Source organism: Scomber scombrus, chromosome 4 (assembly GCF_963691925.1).
Source record: "Scomber scombrus chromosome 4, fScoSco1.1, whole genome shotgun sequence".
Taxonomy (NCBI): Eukaryota; Metazoa; Chordata; class Actinopteri; order Scombriformes; family Scombridae; genus Scomber; species Scomber scombrus.
In genome coordinates this window covers 28,838,710-28,863,884 of record NC_084973.1, presented here as the reverse complement: position 1 = coordinate 28,863,884, position 25,175 = coordinate 28,838,710, and the positions used below count along the sequence as shown (strand labels likewise).

General features: G+C 36.6%; 1 protein-coding gene across 1 annotated transcript; it reads right to left on the bottom strand.

Moving 5' to 3' along the window:
• Positions 1 to 71: 71 nt before the first annotated feature.
• On the bottom strand, positions 72 to 24,638 carry rufy3 (RUN and FYVE domain containing 3). Its single transcript, XM_062417823.1, has 18 exons — positions 24,195 to 24,638; positions 14,899 to 15,072; positions 14,100 to 14,217; positions 13,792 to 13,893; positions 13,422 to 13,545; positions 11,783 to 11,847; positions 10,647 to 10,712; positions 10,487 to 10,556; positions 10,307 to 10,399; positions 9,252 to 9,335; positions 8,617 to 8,784; positions 7,298 to 7,395; positions 5,993 to 6,112; positions 5,450 to 5,567; positions 4,764 to 4,861; positions 4,619 to 4,646; positions 4,049 to 4,126; positions 72 to 1,756 (listed from the first exon to the last, which is right to left on the bottom strand). Exons 1-18 carry the CDS (start codon positions 24,457 to 24,459, stop codon positions 1,613 to 1,615), a joined length of 2,013 nt encoding a protein of 670 aa, XP_062273807.1. The 5' UTR covers positions 24,460 to 24,638; the 3' UTR covers positions 72 to 1,612.
• Between the last annotated feature and the right edge of the window lie 537 nt (positions 24,639 to 25,175).

The window sequence follows — 25,175 nt, the reverse complement described above, 5'->3', positions numbered from 1 at the left end:
CTGGATCAAGCAGAGAAATACAAGTTTAAAAATAAGAGTCACACACACACTTTTAAAATTGAATAAAATTTTATTGTTGATCTAAGAAGCATTTCCATCTCACATATGTTAATTAAGCTTCTACAAAAACAATTAAAGGTTTAACCGATGTTTTTTTTTTAATAACGCAGCTTCTACTTATTCTTCATATAAATCAACACAACGTTAAAAACAGCTGTTATAAAGAAATGCCTCATACACACAGATATGCCCACTTCAAACCAGTCCGACAGGGAGCCGTGCATTTTTAAAAAAAGTGCTGAGATATGTTAAGACAGCCAGAAACAGAGTTAGATAATAATAATAATAATGAGAGGAAAAGATCAGAGTCTGAATATCTGAATGATGGAATTCATTATTTTACTGCAGCACTGTTTAAAGCTGACTCTGCTGTGATTTACAGGAGATCATTTCATAGTTTTTAGCTTTTTTTATGTGTTAATCCCAGTTAGAAATAACTCAGCAACAGTAATAAAGAAAATCTATCCTGATTATTCAGCTTTGTATACTTTATAAAACAAAGTCTGAACAGCTGCTGCAGAGCCGATCCATCACATATCAATATCACGATAAGAGACTAGATATAATATAGTCTCAAGATTTTGGTTATCGCATGAGTTTCAACTGCATCTCACGGCTATTTATAAGCAGATGGAGTTTATCGAGTTATGTGCATGCGGTTGAAAGCTCAGGAAAAAGCTACAAAAGCCGACCTCGAGTCAAGATAATTAAATATTTATCTTTTTTTTGGGTCTTAAATTCTGTATTACAGCATTACGAGCACATTCCTTAACCTAGTCGAGTTATTTATTGACAATTTATGTATATTTATGATTCTTTTTAACAACTTTATATCATGTAAGAAACTTCTAACAGCACATAAAGCCATTCTCTAAATATCTACTTATTTTTAAACATAAATATTTGGTCAGAAGTGTTTGTGTGATATTTGAGTTTGTCAGTATCGTCCTGGATCAGTATGAAAATTCATGCTTCATTTAACTGATATGATGCTTTAAATGATTTGTATGTAGTTAACTGTTATGATAGGAGTGCATTTGTGTTTCAAAAATACTGAGCTGTCAAATCCAGTTTTTCCTTTTTGTTTTTTTAATGTTTAAAAGCTGAGGTTAAAAATATTGACCTTTTCATCCCAAATCCACTTAGTGGACATTGTGGACATTTTTCTAAATGTGTCCATGAATGAGATGATTCACGTTTTAGTCTTCAGTTTATGCAATCAGGCGCCATGCTCAGCTGCGTGCGTGCAGGTTTTCACTCCCAATAGAAATACCACAGCAGCCGAACTTACTATGTAACACACTTTCAACCAGAAAAGGGATTTTTTTTAAAAATGGCTCCAGCAGCATTTAATTGTCATGAAAACCTGCAAACACACAGCTCAAGTTTGAACGCCGCTGAATTTAAAAAAGGACCCCATCAGATCTTTCACGACGTCTTGAGTCATGAAGTGAAAAAGTGCATTTTTGCAGTGCCAGTTTTAGAAACCAATGCTTTCTGTGTTTCCATGTGTCTGATCGTCATGGTTTTGCGGTAAAATGCTGGAGCTGGTTCATGTTGGCGTTGAAGCGTATTGTTGGAGTAACTGAGAGTAGCAGGCGCTGCACACAGTCTCTGGGAGAATGGAGGAAGGTAACGGCAGCTCGTTGCACACGCAGCTCTCACAGAAAACCCCGGTGCAGTTTTTACACTGTTTCTACAAAAAAAGAGGGAGGAAACAGGATAATAATAATGAACACATCTGGGAAAAATATATAAAAATGATAAGATGATAGTAAGTGAGTGGTGATTTAAAATAAAGGAGTGAAATATCTGATGCAACAGTCACGTCTCTGCAAGTCTTTTCACTTCAACTACGTTCATATTACTTTATATTATCTCAATTCAGATGTTTTTGGTCAGATTTGGGTTTCTAAGTGACATGTATTTTACTCCTATGTGAACACCGCTGAGGTCCTAAACTGCTGCACATGCACAGGTTTAACTAAAATGTGAGCTGCATCAAAAATAACAACAATAACATCATTTGTGTGACGGTCAAATAGAATAAAAATAGAATAAATAAATAAAAGCGTCTCCATAAATGTCCCAACACATTTTAAACTTCCATGTTTATTTTTAATCGGGCTGTGAGTAAGGTAGGGTATCGTTTAAAAAATAACAATACCAGTACCAATCCAAGTAGCCTTAAAGTGATACTGATACCAATAGAGTACTTCATTCAATACAGGTAACAGGCGTGTAGTGTAGACACACTTCAGAGCGTTTAGGTGGCATCTTGGCTGCTGAACAGCTAAGCGCACTAACTCAAATTCACCACGACTTCACCACCACAGACGGGTTGTAGCTGCCTTGGCAGTGGACCAATAACATGTTGCATTAAATCGAAGAACGCTTGCTGTTGATTGGCTGTGAGCAAGTCCGTACAGATAGTCATATTTTCTAGCTCTGGGATTGATTGCAGGTATCGTTTGATGAGAGACGTTTTGATATTACTTGGGCAAATTAAAGGATTTAAAGAGACGTAACGAAAAAAACCTGCAATGAAATCTGACATATGACCGTTCTGACATCGACTTCACAGCCAGAGATCAGATTTGAATCAGATCTAGGGACACATTTGCCAATGGCCCAAATCTGAAAAATCTGGTTTGGTTTGGTCAAAAAAAAAAAAAGAAGTCATTTGGAGACAAAAATAATCAAATATGGGCCATTACATTACATGTGACCGTACACTTGACTTCTAAGTCCTGGCCTCTAAGTGAATCTTCATTTTTTATATATTCAGGTAGGAAAAGTCCTCACAGGAGCTTCAAACCAGACAGCTGATATACTCAAGAAACCAAACTATTTCTTTGTCTGTTGCCCTTCTCCAAAACAAAAAGGGTTCGATAATATTTACTTGATCTTATTTATTTTATAAATGACAGCTTGATCTTTCCCTCCGAGATTAAATTATGTGACATCTGTGCTGATCGAACCGAAGAGTAAAAAAAAGGAAACTAAATTATTTCGTTGACGTTATCATCGCTGTTTTCTTGTTATTGTTGTTTCCATATCTCCTCTTCAGGCTGTCAGTGAAGCACAAATAAGATTAAATGTCAATATTTTTAAATCTGGACTGGACTAAAAACAAGTCAGGCTCCTAAAATCAATTTACTGTGAGTCTGCAGCCACGTTAGCAACTTAATGTAATGTTTGCCATGCTCACTAAATCAGTTTAGTGCCTGTTAGCATGCTAATTAGCACTTAACACAAAGTGAAGCTGAGGCTGGTAGAAATATTGTTAGTTTTCTGGTCATAAAATATTCAGCTGTGTCCCAAAACCAGACTACACATGACTTCTAGGCAGAGTCTGAGTCTGTAAGGTGTCAAGTTTATTTAACCCTCCTGTTGTCCTCGAGTCAAGGAAGGAAGGAAAGAAGGAAGGAAGGAAGAAAGGAAGGAAGGAAGGAAAGAAAAAAGGAAGGAAAGATGGAAGGATGGAAGGAAGGAAGGAAAGGAGGAAGGAAGGATGGAAGGGAGGAAGAAGGAAGGATAGGAGGAAGGAAGGAAAGATGGAAGGAAGGAAGAAAGGAAGGAAGGAAGGAAAGAAGGAAGGAAGGAAAGATGGAAGGAAGGAAGGAAAGGAGGAAGGAAGGATGGAAGGGAGGAAGAAGGAAGGATAGGAGGAAGGAAGGAAGGATGGAAGGGAAGACGAAAGAAGGAAAGGAGGAAAGAAGGATGGAAGGAAGGAAAGGAAGGAAGGACGGGAAGGAGGAAGGAAGGAAGGAAGGGAGGAAGGACGGAAGGGAGGAAGGAAGGAAGGAAGGAAGGAAAGAAGGAACAGTCAAAACAGACGGGGTCAATTTGACCTGGGAGGACGACACGAAGGTTAAAACAGTTGCATAAATACTAAAAAGACTGATAATAAACCACTACACATTATTATGGTGATACAACTTGTAATTTAAGATGATTCAGCACAGTTCTGATCAATCGTCAATACCTTTGTCTTCAGGATGGAGTCGTCCTGTTCACACATTGTACAGATGGTCGGATGACTGATCTCCACGAACGACTCATCCTGGAGAAAAAAAAAAAAATGGCATTAAAGGACCAGTGCGTAGGATTTAGTGCCATCTAGTGGTGAAGTTACAGATGGCAAACAATTAACTATAGATATAAAAGGCTCACTCTAAGGTAACAAGATTATTTAACACTAATTAAAACATTTATATTATATATTTTTATTCAATTTCTGCCGAGTCTGCTTCGCTGGATGTCACTAAATTCTACACACTGCTCCTTTAATGCTGTAAATCTTTGGATATTTGCTGTTCCTGTTCATGACTGCATCCTCAGACAACAATCTGGGCTTTTTAATTGATCATGTCAAAGGAAATGATACTAGCAAAACTTTTTTTTTAATGTATTTGTGTCCCCAGAAGTCAGTGTATTAAATGTGGGTTTAATGAAGCAAGTTTAACACTTAGATTGAAACGTTTATTCACAGGATTTCACTTGTAATTAAAAAAAAAAAAAGTGAAGATTTCATTTAGAGCCTTTTAGTCCTCACCTGCTCATCTTCATGATGTGACAAGGACCTTAAAGGAAAAAAAGAAGAAACATAAAACATATATAAATATAAATATTTTTTCACTTAATATTTTACCTTATTTAAAAAAATTGATTTAATTTATGCATTGATTTAAACTGCTTACAAGCTGGAGCTCAGACTGGTTTTGTCCTCTGCTCCTGTGTGTAACTGATCAATCTCCCTTTTGGCTGACGGGGAGTCTGGAGGAAAGGTGGCTGGAGGCTGCAGGTAAAACACACACGTCTTAATCAAACTATACAACTGTAAAACTTATCTTTAAACCTGCATTGACTGATTTAGTGAACACAACACTCACATAGTTGATAAGTTAGCAAATATTTCCACATCCAGCAGTTATGGAGCAACATTATCATTGATTTAGAGTCGTGTTTCTGTCCATCTGGTGAATGTAAGTCCAATATTCACTTTCTTTTAGCTCTGTTTTTGCTCTCTACCTTTAACTCCTGAGGGTAATATCTGCCTCTTTAGCTGCTCAATGCTCCTCTATGTTCACCAGCTAGTCTACAGCTAACTGTGTCTGTTTGCTGTTTGGTGCTGAGCAGGTAGTGTACAGTGGCTTTTTTGAGCTTTTTCTCTCAAATAAGCTGAATCCTGTGTCCCAAAACAACACCATGAGAGCGCTGAGAGTGAACCAAAACAGTAAAGTTGCAGCTGGACATCTAAAAAATGAGCTAATACTCACTATGAAACTCTATAAAGCAGACTGGAGCTGCAGAGTTGACATTAAACACTGATATTTCATACATTATTATATACATATTGATTACAGCCTCTTTAATTGAGCTTTACTTTTGGTATGTTCTCTGGGTGTTTTCTTTCCCTCCGAGGAGTACTGGACTGTTTGACGTCCACGTGATGCTCACTTCTTCGTTCTCGCTCCTTCCTCAGCTCCACCTCCAGATTAGACCTGAAGCAACAAAGAAATATTCAAAAACACTGACGTTTGGTTTTCCCTGAAGTACATTATTATTTATTTATAAGTAAATGATTTTAGCTCTTCTAATAAATAATAACTTTATTTGTATAGCACCTTTCATACAAGAAATGCAGATCAAGAAGTACACAGTGAAAGTAGCTCAAAAATAGAATAAATATAATATATAAAATCAAGTAAAATACAACATTTTAAAAGATAAAAGGTTCCATTTTAACCTAAAGGTGAAAAAAGTCAGAACATTTATGATGATAAACTTGATGGATTAAATTATTGTTGGTTTTGGTTTTTTTATGGGATTTGTTGATATTAAAAATTTAAGAGTATCCTTTAAAGAAAAGCTGCATCACATTTCATATCCACTTTTCCTCTCCTCCTCCTCCAGGATTTTCTTTTACCTGTGTTTCCTGAGCTGCTCCACTTCCACCTGCAGACTCTCGATTTTATCTCCAAACTCCTGTTTGAAGAGCCGGTTGGCCTCTAAAGCCAGATCCTTTTCTTTCTCAGCCTGTTTGGATCTGGTTTGAGGTAAGGAGGAAGGGGGGAAGGGGGGTAAGGGGGGGTGTCACATAAAATTATGGCACACAAAAAAATAAAAAAAAACTTAAAATGAAAACAAACATGGTTAAATAAAGAGATGTGAACTTAAAATGTAATGAAAAAAAACGACAAACTCAATGACCAACAGGGAGGATTTAGCCAAAGAATTATGAAGCAGGCCTTTTTTCTTTTGTTTATCGTTTTATTAGCCTAATGATTACTACAGTTTACACCAATGTTATGTTCACATACAATTCAAAATTAATAAATTAATTTTGCCCTTTTTTCGTCTTTGCTTTTCGTGATCCTTGTCCTGTCTTCTACCCTTTAATGCAGATCACCAAATAACAACCAAACCCTTGGATATCGGTCCCTAAACATCAGATTAGATTCTCTCGGGTAGTGTTTTGATATATTTGGGATTACATTAAAGTAACACCACACTACCTTCCCGAATATCCAACGCTGTGTTTTTGCTCGTACATTAATCATCATCATCATCATCAGTCCATCGAATCTTAAAAAGTATCCGGAGCAGACTTTCCAACACGACACAACTCGTCTTATCTTTGCCAAAAAATAAGCATTAATGGGAGTCATTTTAAGAAATGCCTTCTAAAAAGAAACGTATAACCCTGATGTGGCGAACAGATCTGTTAGAGAACACAAGGATTAAGGGCTGCTAAAAGGATTCGATTCAGTGCACACTACTCAAAGCTGATGCTGGAGAGCCACTGCAGGAGATGTTGGGAAGATGTTTTTTTTTTTTTTTTTTTTTTCAACAACAGAGGAGCATCGTACAGAAAAGATAGACATCCTACTTTGGTTATTTCTATATTAGGCAGGGTTGTATGTTTGTATTCAGATGTATGAAAGCGGGAAGGAGCGAGGGAGGCTCCGCTACTGCTGCAGCTGGAGCAGCTTCCCTGCAGTGGAGTTCAGGTTTTTGGCCTGCTTCACCAGATGTTTCTCACTGATCGAGCGATTTTAAATAATAACGAACGGATGATGGAAACAACAAAAAATTAAATGATAAAAAAGTGAAAAGTGAAGGAGAAAAATGTGACAAAACAGGACAACAAGAGATTTAACTGTAAGACTTTTCTTTTTTTTTTTTAAACACACCAATCGTGACACTGTGTGACATGTGTGTGATCGCTCACCTGCTCTCCAGGTGTTTCACAGTTCCTGACATCTGGTTTATCTTCTCCTCCAAGCGAGCGATGGCTTCACTCTTCTGTTTGGAGCTGGACTCTGCGCTCTGAGGACGAAGGACCATGTTAGTCAACTTGATGCTATAATAATAATTATGTTTCAGGCAAAGTGGATTTTTGGGGTCGGTGCCGATACAGATATCAGGAGGTGGAAAAATTCTGACATTGATATATATCGACCAATAATCTTACATATACACTATATATGAATAAACACATTTTAGGGCCGTTTCCACTGCAGGGTCTTCAGGCTAATTTTACGGGGGCCATGACCGTTGGCGCCCGGAACCGCCCCTGAAGGACGATCTCCTTAAACTTTTACAGGGGGCAAAACGAGTCCGTGCCTCGTGGTTTGTACGATAAACTCCTGGGTGGGGATGTGACGTTGACAGAAGGCTCCAAAATAAGTGATTACGCAACTACCGAAACCTCCAGAGTTCAGTGGGTCCTATCAAGGTCCTACTCTGTAATAAAGACACAACGGCTGAGAGGACTGAGTGAGAGGACGTTCCCGTAAAGTTCCCGCCTCCTAAACTTTAACCTGGAACTTCTTTCATGGAAACGAGACTTCTGGTTATCAAACATTTGTGACAAAGATAACCTGAACCTGGGGTATTTCTTAAATGTTTTTGATTTAGATTGTATGTATAACATGATTAGGGCTGGGCAATAAATCGATATTATACCGATATCGTGATATTTTATAGATATCATCTTTGATTTTGAATATCGTATCATATATTGTATGTCCTTTTCCAGCTTTTAAAGGCTGTATTGCAGTAAAAATGTAATTTTCTGAGCTGAACAGACTGTTCTAATATCTTCCCTATATCCACATTACTGGTTGTGTAAATATTTTGTGAAAGTACAGTTACAAGTGGAGCCTCTGCCTTATTCAGAGAAAATATTTCCTTTTTTAGCAGAAGGATTGATAGTCATTTTAAATAACTGATCGCTGCCATATTCACCATGTCTGTTCTTCTCAGTGTCTTCACTCTCAGTTTTTCACTTTCCATTTTGAAAATCTTAATATATTTTGTAGACTTTTTGTCCTGTAAAAATCCACTGGCATATAGAAAGTGACACATTTTACATGATGGTGGTTTGTGAGGGTGAAAGTGCCTCAGAAGAGCAAAACAAACAAACACAGTAACTACATCTTAGCTTTACAACACAATTCCCACACAAACACTTGGTGCTGGTGGACATCCTGCATGTTTCATTCACTCATGTGGTCGTATTTAAAGGTTCAGAACCGCAGCCTTCACCTGTGACTTGTGGCCAAGCTGTTGGTTGATGGTACGAAGGTCCTCCAGCTGCTGTCGGAGCTCCACCAGAGCGTCCTGCTTCTCACAGATATCTTTCTCCAGCATCTTCATGGACAGCTCCATCTCCTGCTTCATCCCGATCTGCACCTCCAGCTCCTTCTCCACATCCTGCACAGAGATCAGCTCCAGCTCAGATAATCTCACAGCCACAAGACTACAGACATTAGATATAATAATCTAAACACAAACAACCAATTTAACACATCTGTCACAATATTTTATTATTATATAGTCAGCATCTATAACTACATCAGCACATTTCAAACCAAATTTATTGACTAAATTGAGTCAGCTAAAAGCTTATAAACTCTGTAACCACTGACTCTATGTTGTATGTGATGTGCTAATGTGTGTAGCTTTGTATTTTGTGTGTTTTATATCCTTTATGTGTTGTTATATGTTTCAATATTGACCTACCGAAGTATCCGCAGATAAAAATAAGCTATAAACTATCTCAGTACATCAAATGGTAACCTTTATATTTAACACTGTACAAGATGCCAATAAACTAATAATAACTACTTCTGCTACTCTAAACAGAGTGACATTTGTATTTTGGGGAGTCTGAAACTCACCAATCGAAGCAGAGTTTCCTCTTTGAGCTGCTTGCGTGTTTCACCCAGAGCTTGACCGTCTGGTGCTGAGTCGCTTCTTAATGCCTGAAGAAAAGAATTAAATGCTTTACAAGTGTGAACAACAAGATTATTATGTTTATTGTTAACGTGTATATGTACAAAGATTGAACTTTAAACCAAATCCTGTGTTGTGTTTGAGAACAGGAAGAAGATGAAGTGATGTATTAAAGTCATAATCAGTCAATCAAGGCTCGTCAATATGGGCTGAAATATCAGGATTTGAATATTTGCTCGCTCTCAATATCTATCATGATATTACAAATGTGGAAAATATCCTAAATATTTATATATTTAATGTGATGAACTGAATTCCCTTGTTATAGATTATATTAAAGGCAATTCACATATGTAAAACAAAAACTTCAATAGCTTCTTTTCTGAGTGTTTGAGTAAAAGTAGCTTGAAATAATACATTTTAACAACAAATTTTGCAAAATGAGAACAAAGAATGGTTTTATGTTCCTGATATGACTCCACTGAAAGTCAATTAACATTCATATTGAATTATAGCCTGACCGAAGAGGAAGCAGCCAGCGTTCTGATCACTGTGACCCAAAAGCAAATCTAGTTATGTGCTTAAAGACCCTGATGTGAAATGTTGCTGACTGAAATGAAAAACTACTTTAAAGTCATTCTAACAAAATGTTACTACTAAAGCTACTAAATTCAATAGCTCAATGTTCTTACAAATATTTATTTTTACTTTGGACTCATACAAAGTTTGTTTTACCCTAAACAACTAAAAAAAAAACAACTTATCACATCCATAAAAAAACTGGATCTGGACCATCTCCCATAATTTAGTAGTTTTAATAACATCTTTAGCCCTCCCTGCAATAGCAAAGACTTCAAAACATTCTCATATATTATGTGTCTTATCACTAAAGTGTTTCTGAATTCACTGTTTGGGTGAAAACGAGACAATCTCAGTGTGCAGAAAGGATACTCATCATGTGATAAAAACGTTAAATTGATTTAGTTGAGGATGTGTTCACCTTCCTACTGGAGTCCAGCTGATACGAGCTCTCCTCCTTTACTCTCTCCACGTCTTCTTGTAAAGTGATGATCCGGTTATTTGCCACCGCGAGCTGTGGAGACGTAAGTCAAACAAACACTGTTAACGAGAAATTGCTTCAAAGAGACGAGTAGTCCTGATCAAACTAAGCTGAACTCACCTCTTCTGTTAACTTTGTGTTTGACTTTTCCAGAGCGTCCACCTTGGCCTGGAGGTTATTTACCGACGCACTATTAAAAAACAGACATAACGCTCATATTAGTCGTCATAATGTTCAACGAGCCGGAGAGCAAAGCGGAGAAGCGGTCGCCATGACGAACCTTAAATGTCTGTTCAGCTCCTCCACGTAATTCTTCTGATCGAGAATGGCTGTGATCTGACCGTCACTGAAGAGGAGAGACCAAAAAAAAGAAGAGAAAGACGGATGAAACACACATTAGACAGGGGGGGAAAAGACATCGTTGCAATTTAAAAAAAGTCAGTGAATGGATGAATGGATGGATTATAATTCCATCTGCAGCACAAAAAAGAATATCTGATATCACCTTCATAAGATAAATGTTGAAACATCAGACTCTGAATGCTAATAAATACCCAAATGCTTTATATTTGAAGACCTTTAGCATCTTATTGAGCCAGGCTACTTTTTCAGAAGTTAGAGGCAGCAACAAAACATGGATGTTAGATGTGCAATGAAAGTAGATCCATATTTTAATTAAAAGGATGCAGAAAATAGTGTTGTTGCATCAATTCAGACAGATTTATAAATGAAATCTCAACTGCACTGAGCATTTAAATTGCTCTCTGTAATTATTTCTCGTGGTTATACCCAAACTATTAAATGACCTATTAAAATCCACAGTTCTCATTTTGAACATAAATCTATTTAAATATTTATCTACCGATAATACGAGGCCTCAGCAGTCTGAGTTTGAGTCGTATCAAGTGGATATCTGACACATTTACAGTCTTTTTAGCATCAAATTCCCTCTCTGTGTTTCCCTGTTGAGCTGTGGTGGAAGTATAGTAACAAAAAGAGGGACTATGGCACTAAAAAGACTGCAACGTTGAAACAAAGAAGACTTGATTTGAATCATTTGGACGACTGATGCTTCATATTAGCTTCAGATCAACTTTATAATAGACTTTTGTTTTGCGTTAGTTTTTCCTTAGTGACCAGCAGCAGTCTTTCTTGTATGTAACCACTGTTTATTTGCTCTCTTTTTTATGGTTTAATATTAAAATAAATAAATGAATAAAATGGATTTTGTCCCACATCTCTTGCACTGATCTCTTAATGGACACTATGAACAAGAGGAATGATTACAGCGAGAAAAACAGGTATCAGTGTTTATTTGGGGCACTTCAAGTAGCGAATCTATCCTGTAATCACCAATAATATGAGAGTAAAATAAATCAAATTCACTGTGGTTAAAAAAGAAGCAGCAGCACTCACCCCTCTGCACTCTTACTGCTGTGTCCGCCGTCTTTGAGGTACATTGAGAAATCGATCACACCGACCTGCAGACGTAATTTAATAAGAAACAGAAAATCAATAACAACCTAAAAAAAACCCTACGAGAGCACAATTATCTGCTGTCTCATCCTTGTTTTAAGCATACAGCTGCATGTTTAATGCCTCATCATGTGGACTTAAAAATAAATAAATGTTGATCTGTGTTTAAATGCATTCAGGTTATTTAAATATTTCAGCAGTCAGTGTAGCTTCTGATTGTTCTGGAGATGTTTCACTTGTTCTTAAATGTCTAGAAAGCTGCTGACAAACTGGCATCAATGATAAATCACTTAATGTAAAGTTACTGATTGTTTATATAACTATTATTAATAAATGAGAAACAATGAGGATTAAACAACTTCTGTTTGATTGTTTTAGAACTGGAAAGTAGAGATTTTTAATATCAGCCTGCTCTTTGTGTTACACTCTAGATTTGCAGCATGTAAACATACTTTTCTTAAAGATAAAACACATCCAATAAATGACTCTTAACTCTGAGAATGAATATGAATAAAGAGGATTTACTAGTGCCGTCAAACTTTCAACATCATGCCAGCGGTCGATTTATCCTGTTTCTCAATATTAGTGCATTAATTATTTAGCATGTATGGTTTCATTTAGTAGTTTAGTAGTTTTCTCAGCTCATCACTGCAACTGTGAGTATTAATTAACACATCTTTCTAGCAGAGAGACTCTCATCCTTCTTTTAAGACTGAATAATTTTAGTATTTATAGTTATTAACTGATATTTCTATGAAAAGCTTATAGCCTTTCATTGTTTTTAGCTTTGTGATTAACAATGTTTTGTCTTTCCTATAATCTGTGTGTGTATCTTTTGATCTGGATAACAGACATCCAATAAAAAACTTTTAACTCTGAGAGAAGTAATAGGAAGAAGGAGGATTTACTAGTGTCGTCAAACTTTCAGCATTATGACAGCGGTCAATTTTTACTCTTTATTTTCTGTCATGTAGCTGCATACAGTTTTAAAAGTGTCCTATTTCTGAATATAAGTGCATTAATTATATGTATTGTTTCATCTTTCTAGCAGAGAGACTCTCATCCTTCTTTTTAGATTTAATCATTTTAGTATTTTTACTTCATAATTACAGTTATTCATTGATTATCTATTAAAAATCCCACATATAGTTGTTTTATTTAAGCTTATAGTATTTCATTTCTTCTTTCTTATCACCTGTGTGTGTATCTGTTGATCTGGATAAAGAGCTGCTGCATATAATTACCCTTACAGAGATAAATAACAGTCCTCAAACTGTAAATTCAATGCTTAAGAGGAAATAAATAAATTAAAACAAATGAAAAAGGCTATAAGACTATAAGGTTCAAAACAACATAAATAAAGACTGTGTCTCTCTCTCTGCTGCTGGTGTATTTATTTAAAGCGCTTCAGCTGACACACCCGTCACAGAAACAGCATCACTACGCTGAGTCAGTACTCAGAAGTACGACAGTTTCTCCTTTTCCTTCCTGTAAACTCGAGTGAAAAAAATGAAATGCATTTGATTCAGTTCCTTCTCGTGTTTCTGATTACTGGTAGTGGAAGTGAAAGCAGAATAACCTGTGAGTCCAGGTCCTCTCCCTTCATACACAGATTGGCATCGATGACATTTAGTCCGACGAGAAGCCCGGCGATGACGGCTCCCTCCTCCTCCATCATCAACGCGTTCGGCTCGTAGAATTCACTGCAGAGAGGAGACATTTCTGAATGTAAATCATGTGCTAGAACAGTATTAAGATCATATTTAAGTTTATTTTAATAGGCCAGCTACACATTTTTAAGTACAATTGAATGACTTTTAAGACCTTTTTTAAAACCTCTTTTTTTAGACCTTGAATATCAATAAATTTAAGATGTTTTAAGGCTTTTTAAGGGTCTGCGGGGACCCTGTTTAAGATTTATTTCTACAGAAAAAGCAGCATGAACACACCTGAGCAGGTCCTTTCTGTTGATGATGGTCTTCATGTAGTCGGAGAGCTTCTTCTGCATCAAAGCCAGACGTAACCACGCACGCCCTCTTCCTAAAGGAGTTCTGAAAAAGGATAGCTAGACATCAATACACTTAGAGACACAAAACTATGAAAAACAACTCTTTAAAATCTCCACTGAACCTTAACAACCTCACAAAGCATGACCTCATTTTGTGCATAAATCTTTTAATAAATAAAATCTAAAGTTCTGACTGTGAGAAATCTTTTTTTTTTATCTATTTAGGGAACAGATATAAAGCAGACCAACCTGAGGCCCGGCAGGTCTTTTACACTGGCAGTGATCTCTCCTGCCTCAGGTGTCAGCTTCTCAACCAGCTCCAACGCCCCCCAGAACGACTTGTTCTGCCCCAGGAAAGTCTTCTTGGCTGATTGATTGATTGAGAAAAAGGCGTTTTGTCATTTTGTTTTTAAGGAATTTGGGTCACTTAGTCATCACGTGGGAGGTAATACTGAGAAACAGAAACCAACTAGTAAGGACTGTAAATATAGTGGACAGAAATGATTCAAATAAATACACTTTAACCCTTTACATACTGTTCATATTCTGACTCATAAGTCTCCACACCAAATTCTCCATCAGTCATTAATAAATGTTCGAATGATGCTTATGAAAAAAACTCATTCACAATGACTATCTTATGCTGTAGAGGAACATTTTATAGAATATGATGAATACAACTTGTTTGAATGCGTGAAAAATGTGTATCAGCTGCTCAAATATTTTTAAAAGATGCATTTTATTTCTTTTTTTGTATACTGTGGGTCCCATCACGAAAAGTCTGGCTATAAGAAATGTATATATGGTGTTTTTACGGCTCTTAAATGTAAAAATGAACAGTATGTAAGGGTTAAACGCTTTTGCATGTATGTTTGTTGGCTTGAATATGATAAATGATGGAAGTAATATGACTGTAAATCTTCCTCACAACTACATACAATGTGAATGGATCTCAAATTTCCACTTTTAAACCTTTCCAACTTGTGCTTGTCCTAATGAAGTAGTTTTTAAAGCATGCTGTGAATGTATTTAAGTGTATTATTCATACTTTTCAAGCCATGTTTCAGACAGTGCTCCATCACCACAAAGAACTGCTGCAGAGGTGCATAGTCAGAGTCCAGCGTGCGTCCCAGGTTGAGAGCGGACTCGATCAGGCCCTTGATGCTCAGTTTGGCCATGTTCATCAGGTTAAGTCTTTCAATTGTGATGGGATCCTTAGGGTCTAGAAAAAAAGAAAGACAGGAGAAAAAAAAAAGTCATTATAGCACTCTCAAAGTAATGAAACAGGCAGGAATGACTCAGGAGCTATCAGGGAACAAGATCTGTTTTAGTCACTTCTGTTTTTGCTTTGATACTAAAATATCTGCTGTTTTCCAGGAAGTGAAATCAATGTAGTTTTGATAACATGAGACAAGATGACGTCTAGTCAGGAGGATAAAATCACCAACAACATATTTTCTGTTATTACAACAGTTTTATGTGTAAATGTGGAAGCTTTAGGAGCTAAAACAGCAAAACCTTTCATTCATTTTTAATATAAATCTACAATAAAGAGAAAATGGTTCAATATGCCACACCTAATAATGTTATCCCTTTATTGGTGGTATGATGCATGTACTGTATATGTCAATGCCTAATCCATTATTTATATGTTAGAGGATAACAGACACAGAGGCTTTTAGTAGAGGAGTGGTTTGGGGTTAATCTGTCCTATAGCATTAGTTTACATTATTAATGCATCTCTAGTTTACATTAGCATGGACTTTAGGTTTAGATTACATAATTGTGACATCAAAAACAGATATCAACAAATAGGGAATGACACATTTGGTATGTTATTTTTATAAAATAGTGTAAATCTGCACTTTGATTGTTGGACTTCATGTAAGAAGAAATCATACGAACAGATTCAGTCTTAAAATGCACATACGAGTGATTTAGGAACATTTTTCAATTATCACATACTTACATTTTTCTATTTAGGTAAGAATAAAATTAAAAAGTGATCCAGAACTGTCGTATATCATGAATCTATCATCTGTGCTTTTCTTTACAAGGGAGAAACTGTTTGACTCTAATCTGGATTAATTGGGTTTTAAATATGATGCAGAAATTAAACAAAGATGTGATATATGAGTAAAGACTGACTACAGCACATTAATTCACCTTTGTCTCAACTCTGAACTGCTGCTAAACTGTTGTGTTTTAGTTTTGTTTGCACGACTGCTAAAAATATTTGTTTGGTGATTTATTTTAGGTATCATTTTTAATTTTTAGTATCTATTTATCTATCTATTTAAGTTTGAATGTACTGACAGGAGCTGGTGAGAAACAGTATTTAATTTCATTCTGTGGGTGCAAATACTCTGTGAAATGACAATAAAATGAATCTTGAATTTAAATCATCATGGCTGTCAGTTTTTAGATTTGATGGTTTATTTTGATGCAGCAACTTCTTCTTCTGCCTCAGTGTCTGTCTGCAGCTTCCTGTCCAACATCATGTTGAGTAGCAGCTGACAGCGTAACATCACCTACTGTAAGATATTTTATATATTCTCCTCTCATATCTCTGTGACTGTCATATGACCCCTTCTCACCACGGAGCGCTGTGCATTAGAGAGATGTTAACTTCTTTATTTCTGTCACAGAGCTGCTCTGAAGACACGTCAGCAGCTGGATTCATGTTTTCTGATAGTTTCAGGTCTCCTACTTTCACTCCTACATTGGTTATGTGTTTGTTTTCTGATTTCTGAAAGAAGAACTTAAAGTTACGCTGTGTTTTTTTTTCTCTTTGGTAACTCGTGAATGAAACTCGCCCACAAACAAACCAGAACATGAAGCCTAACATTGTAATTTCATGCAGTTAAGAGAGTTTGTTGAATCCAATGTAGGATTTTCTTAGTGCAATAAGAAATATATGAGTAGAATAAGAAAACATTCATGCATGAAGCCCTTAAAAAACACAAAAAACCCCACATAATTTCCACACTCAAACAATTACTTAGATATATGTGTACAGCTTATTATAGAGGAGTATTTTCTCTTATATTTAAAGGCGATATGCAATAAGATGACACCTCTGATTCAAACCAAATCACATAATAAGAAACTACAGGTCTGTCTGCATCAAGTAATGTGCAGAAATAACAATGGCTCTAATGCTAATGCAAATTAACATAAACACCAACCATCAGACATGATTTAATAGCCAATAAAAGGACATAAAAAGTCACTGTGAGAGGCATTATTTCACATATTTAATACCAACAGCTAGCCTGGACAGTATTTAACATGATTTCTGTGATTGTAGATCTCAAATGACAAAATAAAATATATATAGGAAGATCTCTGTGATGACTGAAAGAAATGAATCTTCTCCTTTAAGATATTTTTAAACGGTGTTGTCATTTGACATCTTTAGTGCAAGAAGCAAAAATGTAAATGCATCTTTTTTTTTTTGCATTTGAGTTAAATTATTGATGCATAAAATAAAAGCCTTACAGTAAGTATAACATGTAAAAGTTCACAGCTGGAAACAGACATATGCTGCTGATACTGTGATTAAATGAAAAATATAGTAGGCCAAAAAAAAAACCAAAAAACACTGAAATACCTAAAATTCAGCGTCTCTAACAATAAACACAAGTCAGCTTAACATGAAAGCCCTTTAATTACAGCCTCTTAACAAACTGATGTTTCTGTCTATCAGTGGCTCCTTTTTTAATGTCATTACAGTCGACCATTAACCTGCTTCAGCACTTCTAGGCTGAAAGAGCTGCACTGTTGTGATTCTGCCAAGTGGTTGTAAAAAACAAACAACTCTCAACATGAATCTGGCTCGGGGGAAAACTGTAGATCTGCCAATCTGCTTCCTCCTCTGAGCAGGATGTGAGAGGAGAAGGCGTGGCAAAGAGAAGAGGAAGAGGAGAGCCTTCACCCTTAAAATCCACAACATGCAAAAACAACTAAATCTGCAGTATGACGTTATGTTTGGTAAGATTAAAGAAAAGAGATGGCAAATAAATTGTATTGTCAGCATAATTTACTGATAACGGGTCAGTGACAAATAAGTGTTGGCAAGATGAGCAATTCAAACATATCTTTAAAAAATTGTCCTAAAAGTAGCATCAGGTTTGTTAAAATGTACATTTCGTATTTTTGTTGGTTTTATATCATTTGAAATGACATTTGCACCATTTTTCACCAAAAGTAAGACTGAATGCTCCTGAAAATGTCAAATGGTGTAACCACTAAAGAATGATAAATATTAAATATTTTATCCACCTACAGTGTATTTAAGTGGATTTATACTAATAATTACTGTATTTAAAAAAATGTAAAAAGTTCCTGATTGACATGATTCCCCAGATTAAATGTAATATTTAGAACAATAGTATTCCATTACCTTTATTTAATAAAGTTATAATGTAAGATCATGCCAAACTAGTTGATAGTGTATAGTGTGTGTTGAAGTATTTTGTCAATACTGAGCAGGACATATCTTAAAAACAACCATTTTTTCCACATAAGTTTTGACAAATGATGTTAAATCTGTTGCAAACCATAGTATTGCGTCACTAAAAGTGGATTACATTTATTCCACATCAGATTTTTTAAGAAAAATGACACCAATTGGACAATGTGTTGCATCACGACATCTAATGAATTCAATCATTTAGTCCCTGCCTCTACTTCCTTGTTGTTTTGTATCGCAGCCCTGCCTTATTTACATGCAGCGTCATCCTGCTGTGTAACTCTCGGGGTCACCAAACCGCCCCCCCCCCCCCTTTTTTAAAAAATGCATCATGACACAGCATTACCACAGTTCATGAGGTGAAACATGTAGCGTCTGGGGTGATGAGGGGGTAAACGTGTGTCACCACCACGCCCTGACAAGAGATCACCACTGTTGCCTCGGATGCTGAGCTAAATCATCCGTCACTTTTTTTTTTTTTTTTTTTTACCTTCATGGGCCGGCTCTGGGTCCGGCGTGAGGGAGATGTCATTGAGCTCACGGAGGCAGAGCCACTCGCCATCGACAGACACGCGAAAGTTGCAGAGATAAATGGTCTCCCGGGCGGCCTGGGTGATCTTGTCGGTGGTGGGAGTCGGGGTTTCGCTCTGAGGCGTCAGATCAGACATGATGACTCAGCTGATGCGTGGAGGCAAAACCAACACCAACCGAGAGGGGGGAAGAGAGAGAGAGAGAGAGAGAGAGAGGGAGAAGGAGAGAGAGAGAGGAAGAAAAATAGGCGTAGTAGCTTTTTTTGTTCCAGACGCCGGCGACGATCCAAAAATAACAGGTTGAAAAAGGAAATCGGAGGATGAAAAGAGCATCCACAAAAAAAAGAAAGGAGGAAAAAAAAAGGCCAAGATGAGAAAGAGAAAGGCCCACAGCAGCTTTTTAGCAGGTGCTGTTTCTCCTCCTCTTTTCTGCGTCCTCTCCTCCTCTTTGCTACAACTGAGTAAAATGTGCTGCCAGTCTTGTGAAAGCCCTCTTCTCTTCTCCTCCTCCACTTCCACCACCTCCTCCTCTTCTTTATTCTTCTTCTTCTTCTTTCTTCAGCCTCTTGTTATCCCTTTTGTGCAGACTTGTGAAGAGGGTGGGGGGCTGAGGTTTAAAATGCAAGACAGCACCGTGCTGGACGCTCACACTCACACACAGAAAAAAAAATCACTACCCTTCTTCTTCTTCTCCTCCTCCGGTCTGCTGCTTTTAGCACCGGTTTGCTGTGATTGGGCTGCTGCCTGTGTGCACCGCAGTGAATGCACTGGGTGGGTGTCGACCAAGATGGCTGACGGTAGTGTTGGATACAGCAACACATCGTCACGTGAGCAGATGGTGCATGCGTAAAAAAAAAAAAAAAAGGAAGGGGGGAGCGGGCAGAGGGGAGAGGGATGAGGAGGAGGTAGTGTGTGTGTGTGTGTGTGTGTGCGGGGGGGGGGTCCCTAGAGTCTCCATCTAATGCTAATGATGCAGCAGAGGACTCATCCGTCTCTCAAGCATCAACAGCGTCCCCCCCTGACCTCAAACAGAGGAGGTCTGGTGTGTTTGATGATGTAATTACGGAGCTGGCCGCAGCAGCAAAGCAGCGTTAATAAGGCCAAAAGGTCCTGAGTGTTACTAATTATTGTTTTCTTTTGATTTCTATTCAGGAAAATCTGAAAAAAGTGGAGCATCTCATAAAGAAAAAAAAGTCTATTAAGAAAATAAAAAACCCACAAAACTGTAAATTCAATTAGGAGATGTTTAGGATGTTGTGTGGGTAACCATAACAACCGGCAGAGGTACCCAGTGTTCATTTTACTCAGTTACAAAGTTGGATTCAGTTCATTAAAAATAAAGCCTGTCATGATTTCACAGCACAGAAACATTAATAATTAAGCTTTATCAAGTTATTAATAAATTACAGGAGTAATATTTAGGGCTGTTCACATTGCCAATAGCAACCACTGAAGATACAGAAGTCAAGTCACAATTTTTTATATTTAACCTTTCCTGTTGTTTTCCCGTCAACCGTGAAACTTTTGTCCTCTCGGGTAAAAATTGACCCAAGTTTAAGCTAAATGTATAAATTATCACCAAAGTCTGTGTTAGACCTTTTTAGTTAACTTCATTCCAGCGTATTACCACAGGTTTTACACACAAGATAGATAGATAGATAGATAGATAGATAGATAGATAGATAGATAGATAGATAGATAGATAGATAGATAGATAGATAGATAGATAGATAGATAGAAAAGTAGTTGGTTAAAATATACAGAGGAAGAGATTTGGACTCATGATCTCAGTCACTTTTTATAAGATCCTTGCTGGATCTCGCTGCACAAATGAATTATTTCTTCAGTATAACTAACCTGTCACTGATTAACACAAATGATCTGTTAAATTCTAACGTTTAATAAAGATAAATGTATAGTTGTGAGTATTACTGTGATAACACATATATGACTTGAGTAACATTTAATAGCAGAGACTAACTGATGAACTGGTTTTAGTGTTATGTTTTTACTTAAAAATAAACAAATAAATATCAGCTAATTTATTGTAGAGCTGCAACGAGACGATCGACAGAAAATTAATCAGCAACTATGATTTGTTTTAGTTATTTTTTAAAGCGTAATGACAAAAAAAAGCAGTTTTTAACTTCTCAAAAGTGAAGAATTAATGTTTTTCTTTGTCATAAGTGATTATAAACTGAATAAACTCAATATTTTTGTATATGTGAAGATGTCACTTTTGATTTGGGGGGGGGGGGGGGGGGGGGGGGGGGGGGGGACCAAAGAAGAAAAAACAAAGTTCTGATACACAAATCTATTTTCAGTCTATTTCCTCTATTTTATTTTTATTTTTGCTGAAACATGCAATTTCGATATGATTTACAATATGAGAGGTAATGATAGTATTTACATTATCATTCTCATTCTCATTGAAAAACATATTAAAATGATGGTATGATTTTTTGTGGGGATCTGTACCAAACAAAGATGTTTTATTAAGTCTGAAGAATACGATATGTAGACCAGGAGATCTCTGCAGCACCACATTACTTATTAAAAAAGGTATTTTGACAGACATGTAAACTTTAACAAATATTGCGATTTCAGTAAAATTTTTATTAATTATTCAGCCTTAATTGAAATTAAACCATGTGAGAAAAATCACTATTCGGTGGAGCTGTTAACAACTCATAGACATCTGAAATGTGACCCGACTACTCACTGTTTTTTATAAGACGTCAAAACACAAAAAGGTTGGAAACCACTGAGTTCATATTCAACAATGTGTTGTATTTTAAAAGCTTGTTATATTATCCATTGTGTCAAATCTTCATCTGAAAAGTAACTAAAGCTATCAAATAAATGTAGTGGAGTAGAAAGTACAACATTTCCCTCTGAAATTAAGTGAAGTGGAAGTATAAAGTAGCATCACATGGAAATACTCAAGTAGGGCCGGGTAATAAATAATATTATATTGATATTGTGATATTTTATAGATATTGAATATTGTTATATGGTGATATGGAATAAGTTTCTTTTCCTGCTTTTAAAGGCTGCATTACAGTAAAGATGTCATTTCCTGAGCTTCACAGACTGTTCTATTATCTGTCTTTTATCCATTTAGTCATTATATCCACATTATTACTGGTGATTATTAATCAAAAAGCACCAACAGTCGTCCCTACAATATTGTTAAAATATCACTATTGAGGTATTTGGTGAAAAATATCATATTTGATTCTGCCCATATCATCCAGCCCTAAACTCAAGTAAAGTACAAGTACCTCTAAACTGTACTTAAGTGCATTTATTTAACTTTCTACCGCTGAAAGGATATAAATATTTTCACAGCTGTTCTTAACTGAATATCTTTGTAGTTAAATACTAAAAAGAGGCTTTAACTTTGAGCTCTTGTTTCTTATTATAATCACATCTTAGCCATTTAGATTTTAATTGATCGAGTATTTAAACAAATAATCATGAATTGAGCTAAATCCTTGACTAAATGTGCTTTATGAAGTCTGTCATAAACACAGGGAAAGGCTACAGCTGGATACGTTTCTAAACCTCACATCTTGTGTTAATTGCTTTAAATGATTAATGCTAATGTTATACTGTATTTTTCCTGATTTTGGCAAAGAGATATAGTCCATGGGCCAGACCAGATGTCGGTACCACTCAAGGTAGCAAAGGTTGGTTACTAGTACTTAACTTAATTGCAAGTAAATGATAAGGAGCAGACATGTATCAGCTATATACTTAGCCTTTAGCTATGGTGTTCAACATGTTCTGGTATGCAGTCTGGCCTGAGGAATGTATGAGGATTACTTAACTTTAACGCCTGCATTCATGTTTCAAAATGAAATAATAAAGGTATATTATACATTTCCTGAATCCTTGGAGACCTGTGAGTATATTCCAGTTTTTGTATTTTGTGTCTCTGATGTTCCTTGATGTGAAAAGACTAAAAGAAAGTAAATGATTTAGGTTAGAAAAATGTGTGTGATTAAACGTTTGAAGAGCTCCAGCGACCACTGTACTTGTCATAAAGATTCACAAAATGAATGAAAGTTTAGAGTGTTCCCTTTAAAATGATACCAAACATAATATTATTCAACACTGATAAATATCCTGAACATGAGCCTAAACCAAGATATGCACCAGCGTCTAAAATGAATCTTTTCCTAAGGGGGAGGTTAACTTCAACAGCTGATGAGCTGCTGACTGTAATACAGCTGTGACTCAGGAAGGGTTATCACACCAATATATTATCTACAGACAAGGATCCTTTTAAAAATTATAACCAACCTTTGCCACCTTGAGTGCTACCGACAAGTGTACTACTAGACTGGATGTTATTCATTACCTGATGTTAGCCAGTTGAGTTAGCAGCAAGTTTAACAAAGGAAGGTTTTTAACAGCGTAGATGTCATTTCCTGTATTCTGGAGCCTTTTAACAGGTGTTTCGACACTTTGATCTCACTAAATGATGGGTGCATTTTAATAATTACATCCAGAGGAAGTGTTTGGTCCCAGATCACAAATCAGAAGATATTAAAAAGCTAAATATAGAAGTTGATGATCAGTATATTCATGTTAAATGAATCTACTGATTTTTGACATGGTAAAAGTGTGTGGGGGTCCACGTTCATGCAGCCTGTCTTATATCTGTTATCTTTGATATCAGAGCGGGTCATCCATAATTCAAAATCATTTCCAGGCCTGGAAAACTGTTTTTCTAATTTCACAACTCTTTTTTTTTTTTAAATTAATAAATAAATAAAATGACTATATTATACTGCCTTTTTCGTGATTTTTCACAGCTGTTCTTAATGGAGTAGTATTGTAGTTTAATACTTATTTGTGTTGCTCATACTGAGGCGAGGCTTTAACTTTGAGCTCTTGTGTCTTATTATAGTAGCTTCTTAGCCATTTAGATTTTAATTGATCGAGTATTTTAAAAAACAATCATCAATTGAGATAAATGTGTTTTATGAAGTCTGTCAAAACACACACACACACACACACACACACACACACACACACACACACACACACACACACACACACACACACACACACACACACACACAGGCTAAACCTCACATCTTGTGTTAATTGCTTTAAATGACTAATGCTAATGTTATACTGTCTTTTTTGTGATTTTGGCAAAGAGATATGAGCATGAGGAAACTGGACTGGATGTTATTTATTACCTCATGTTTACAGCTGACACTTTAACTCAGTCACATGGCAGGAAGTTGTTTTGTTCCTGGTAGTTAAAAGCTACTGAGGGTAGGGGGGGTAAATATTGATAATTTGGGGGTAGTTAACACTTACTTTTGCGTTTTGACTCGATCCTTTCAATGTGGAAGTCATACTGTCGGAGTGGAGTGGGCGACAGTGACCCAGCCGTCCCAAATCTCAAGTTAGAGGAGTTTAAAGCCTCCTTGAAGTAGATCACAGAGGTAGGGGAGAGAGTCTCATCCGGACTGTCAACATGTCCGTTTTCATCTGACGAGTTTTGCCTCTCTGAACTTTCTGACACCTCTGAAGATGACAGTAGGGAGAGCTCTCCTGGTGGTGGTGGTGTGTCCGCCATCATCCTCCTCCTCCTCCTCTTCCTCCTCTCAGTTCATGTGACCCAACACAGCTAGTAGGCTATATGAGCTTAGCTGGTTAAAAAAAACCCAAATCAACACAGGTTAGTCTGTTTTACTCCAAAATCTCTCCAGTAGTCACTCCGTCCTCCACAACCCCCCTGTGACCCGGATATCACCAAGAATTTGGGGTCAAATCTTGTTGTTAATTTCGCGAGAGTTTGCGAGCTGTATCAATCCATTTACACTGCCAGAGATAGTACAACCAGAGATAGATGTGTCGCTAGCGGCGAACTCACGACTAGTAACCGAACCCGACTGTGCTCCCAAGGTTCATTGCGGCGCGAACCAACGGCTCTGACGTGAACGGTGGTGCATCTTCTCTGTGTTAGGATCTCTGATGAACTATTTATACATTTCTGGGACATTTTTAGCATTTTAGAAAAACGATGATAATAACTTTCTTTTAACCCTTACCTAATCCCGATTTTTTAAATCCAGGTTAAAAACATTTTCCTTTCTTTTATCTTTTATCTTTTCTTTATCTTTAGCCATCAGATTGTTAAACTCCATGGACTATATACAAGTTTAAGTTAAATTTAAGGTGCCTTGGCTTTCCATTTCCTTACATGCTGTTCAGGGGTCAAATTTGTCCCATTTTTACATTTAAGAGCTGTAAAAACACCATATACACATTTTTTTCTAGGACAACTTTTCCTAA

Excerpts from the sequence above, each read along its gene's own strand:
- rufy3 (XM_062417823.1), bottom strand. The coding sequence starts at position 24,459 with ATGATGGCGGACACACCACCACCACCAGGAGAGCTCTCCCTACTGTCA. Across the intron at positions 8,785-9,251 it reads AGGAAACTCTGCTTCGATTG|GATGTGGAGAAGGAGCTGGA; the intron begins GTGAGTTTCAGA and ends ATCTCTGTGCAG. Across the intron at positions 4,647-4,763 it reads ACCAGTCTGAGCTCCAGCTT|GTCCTTGTCACATCATGAAG; the intron begins GTAAGCAGTTTA and ends TTTTCCTTTAAG.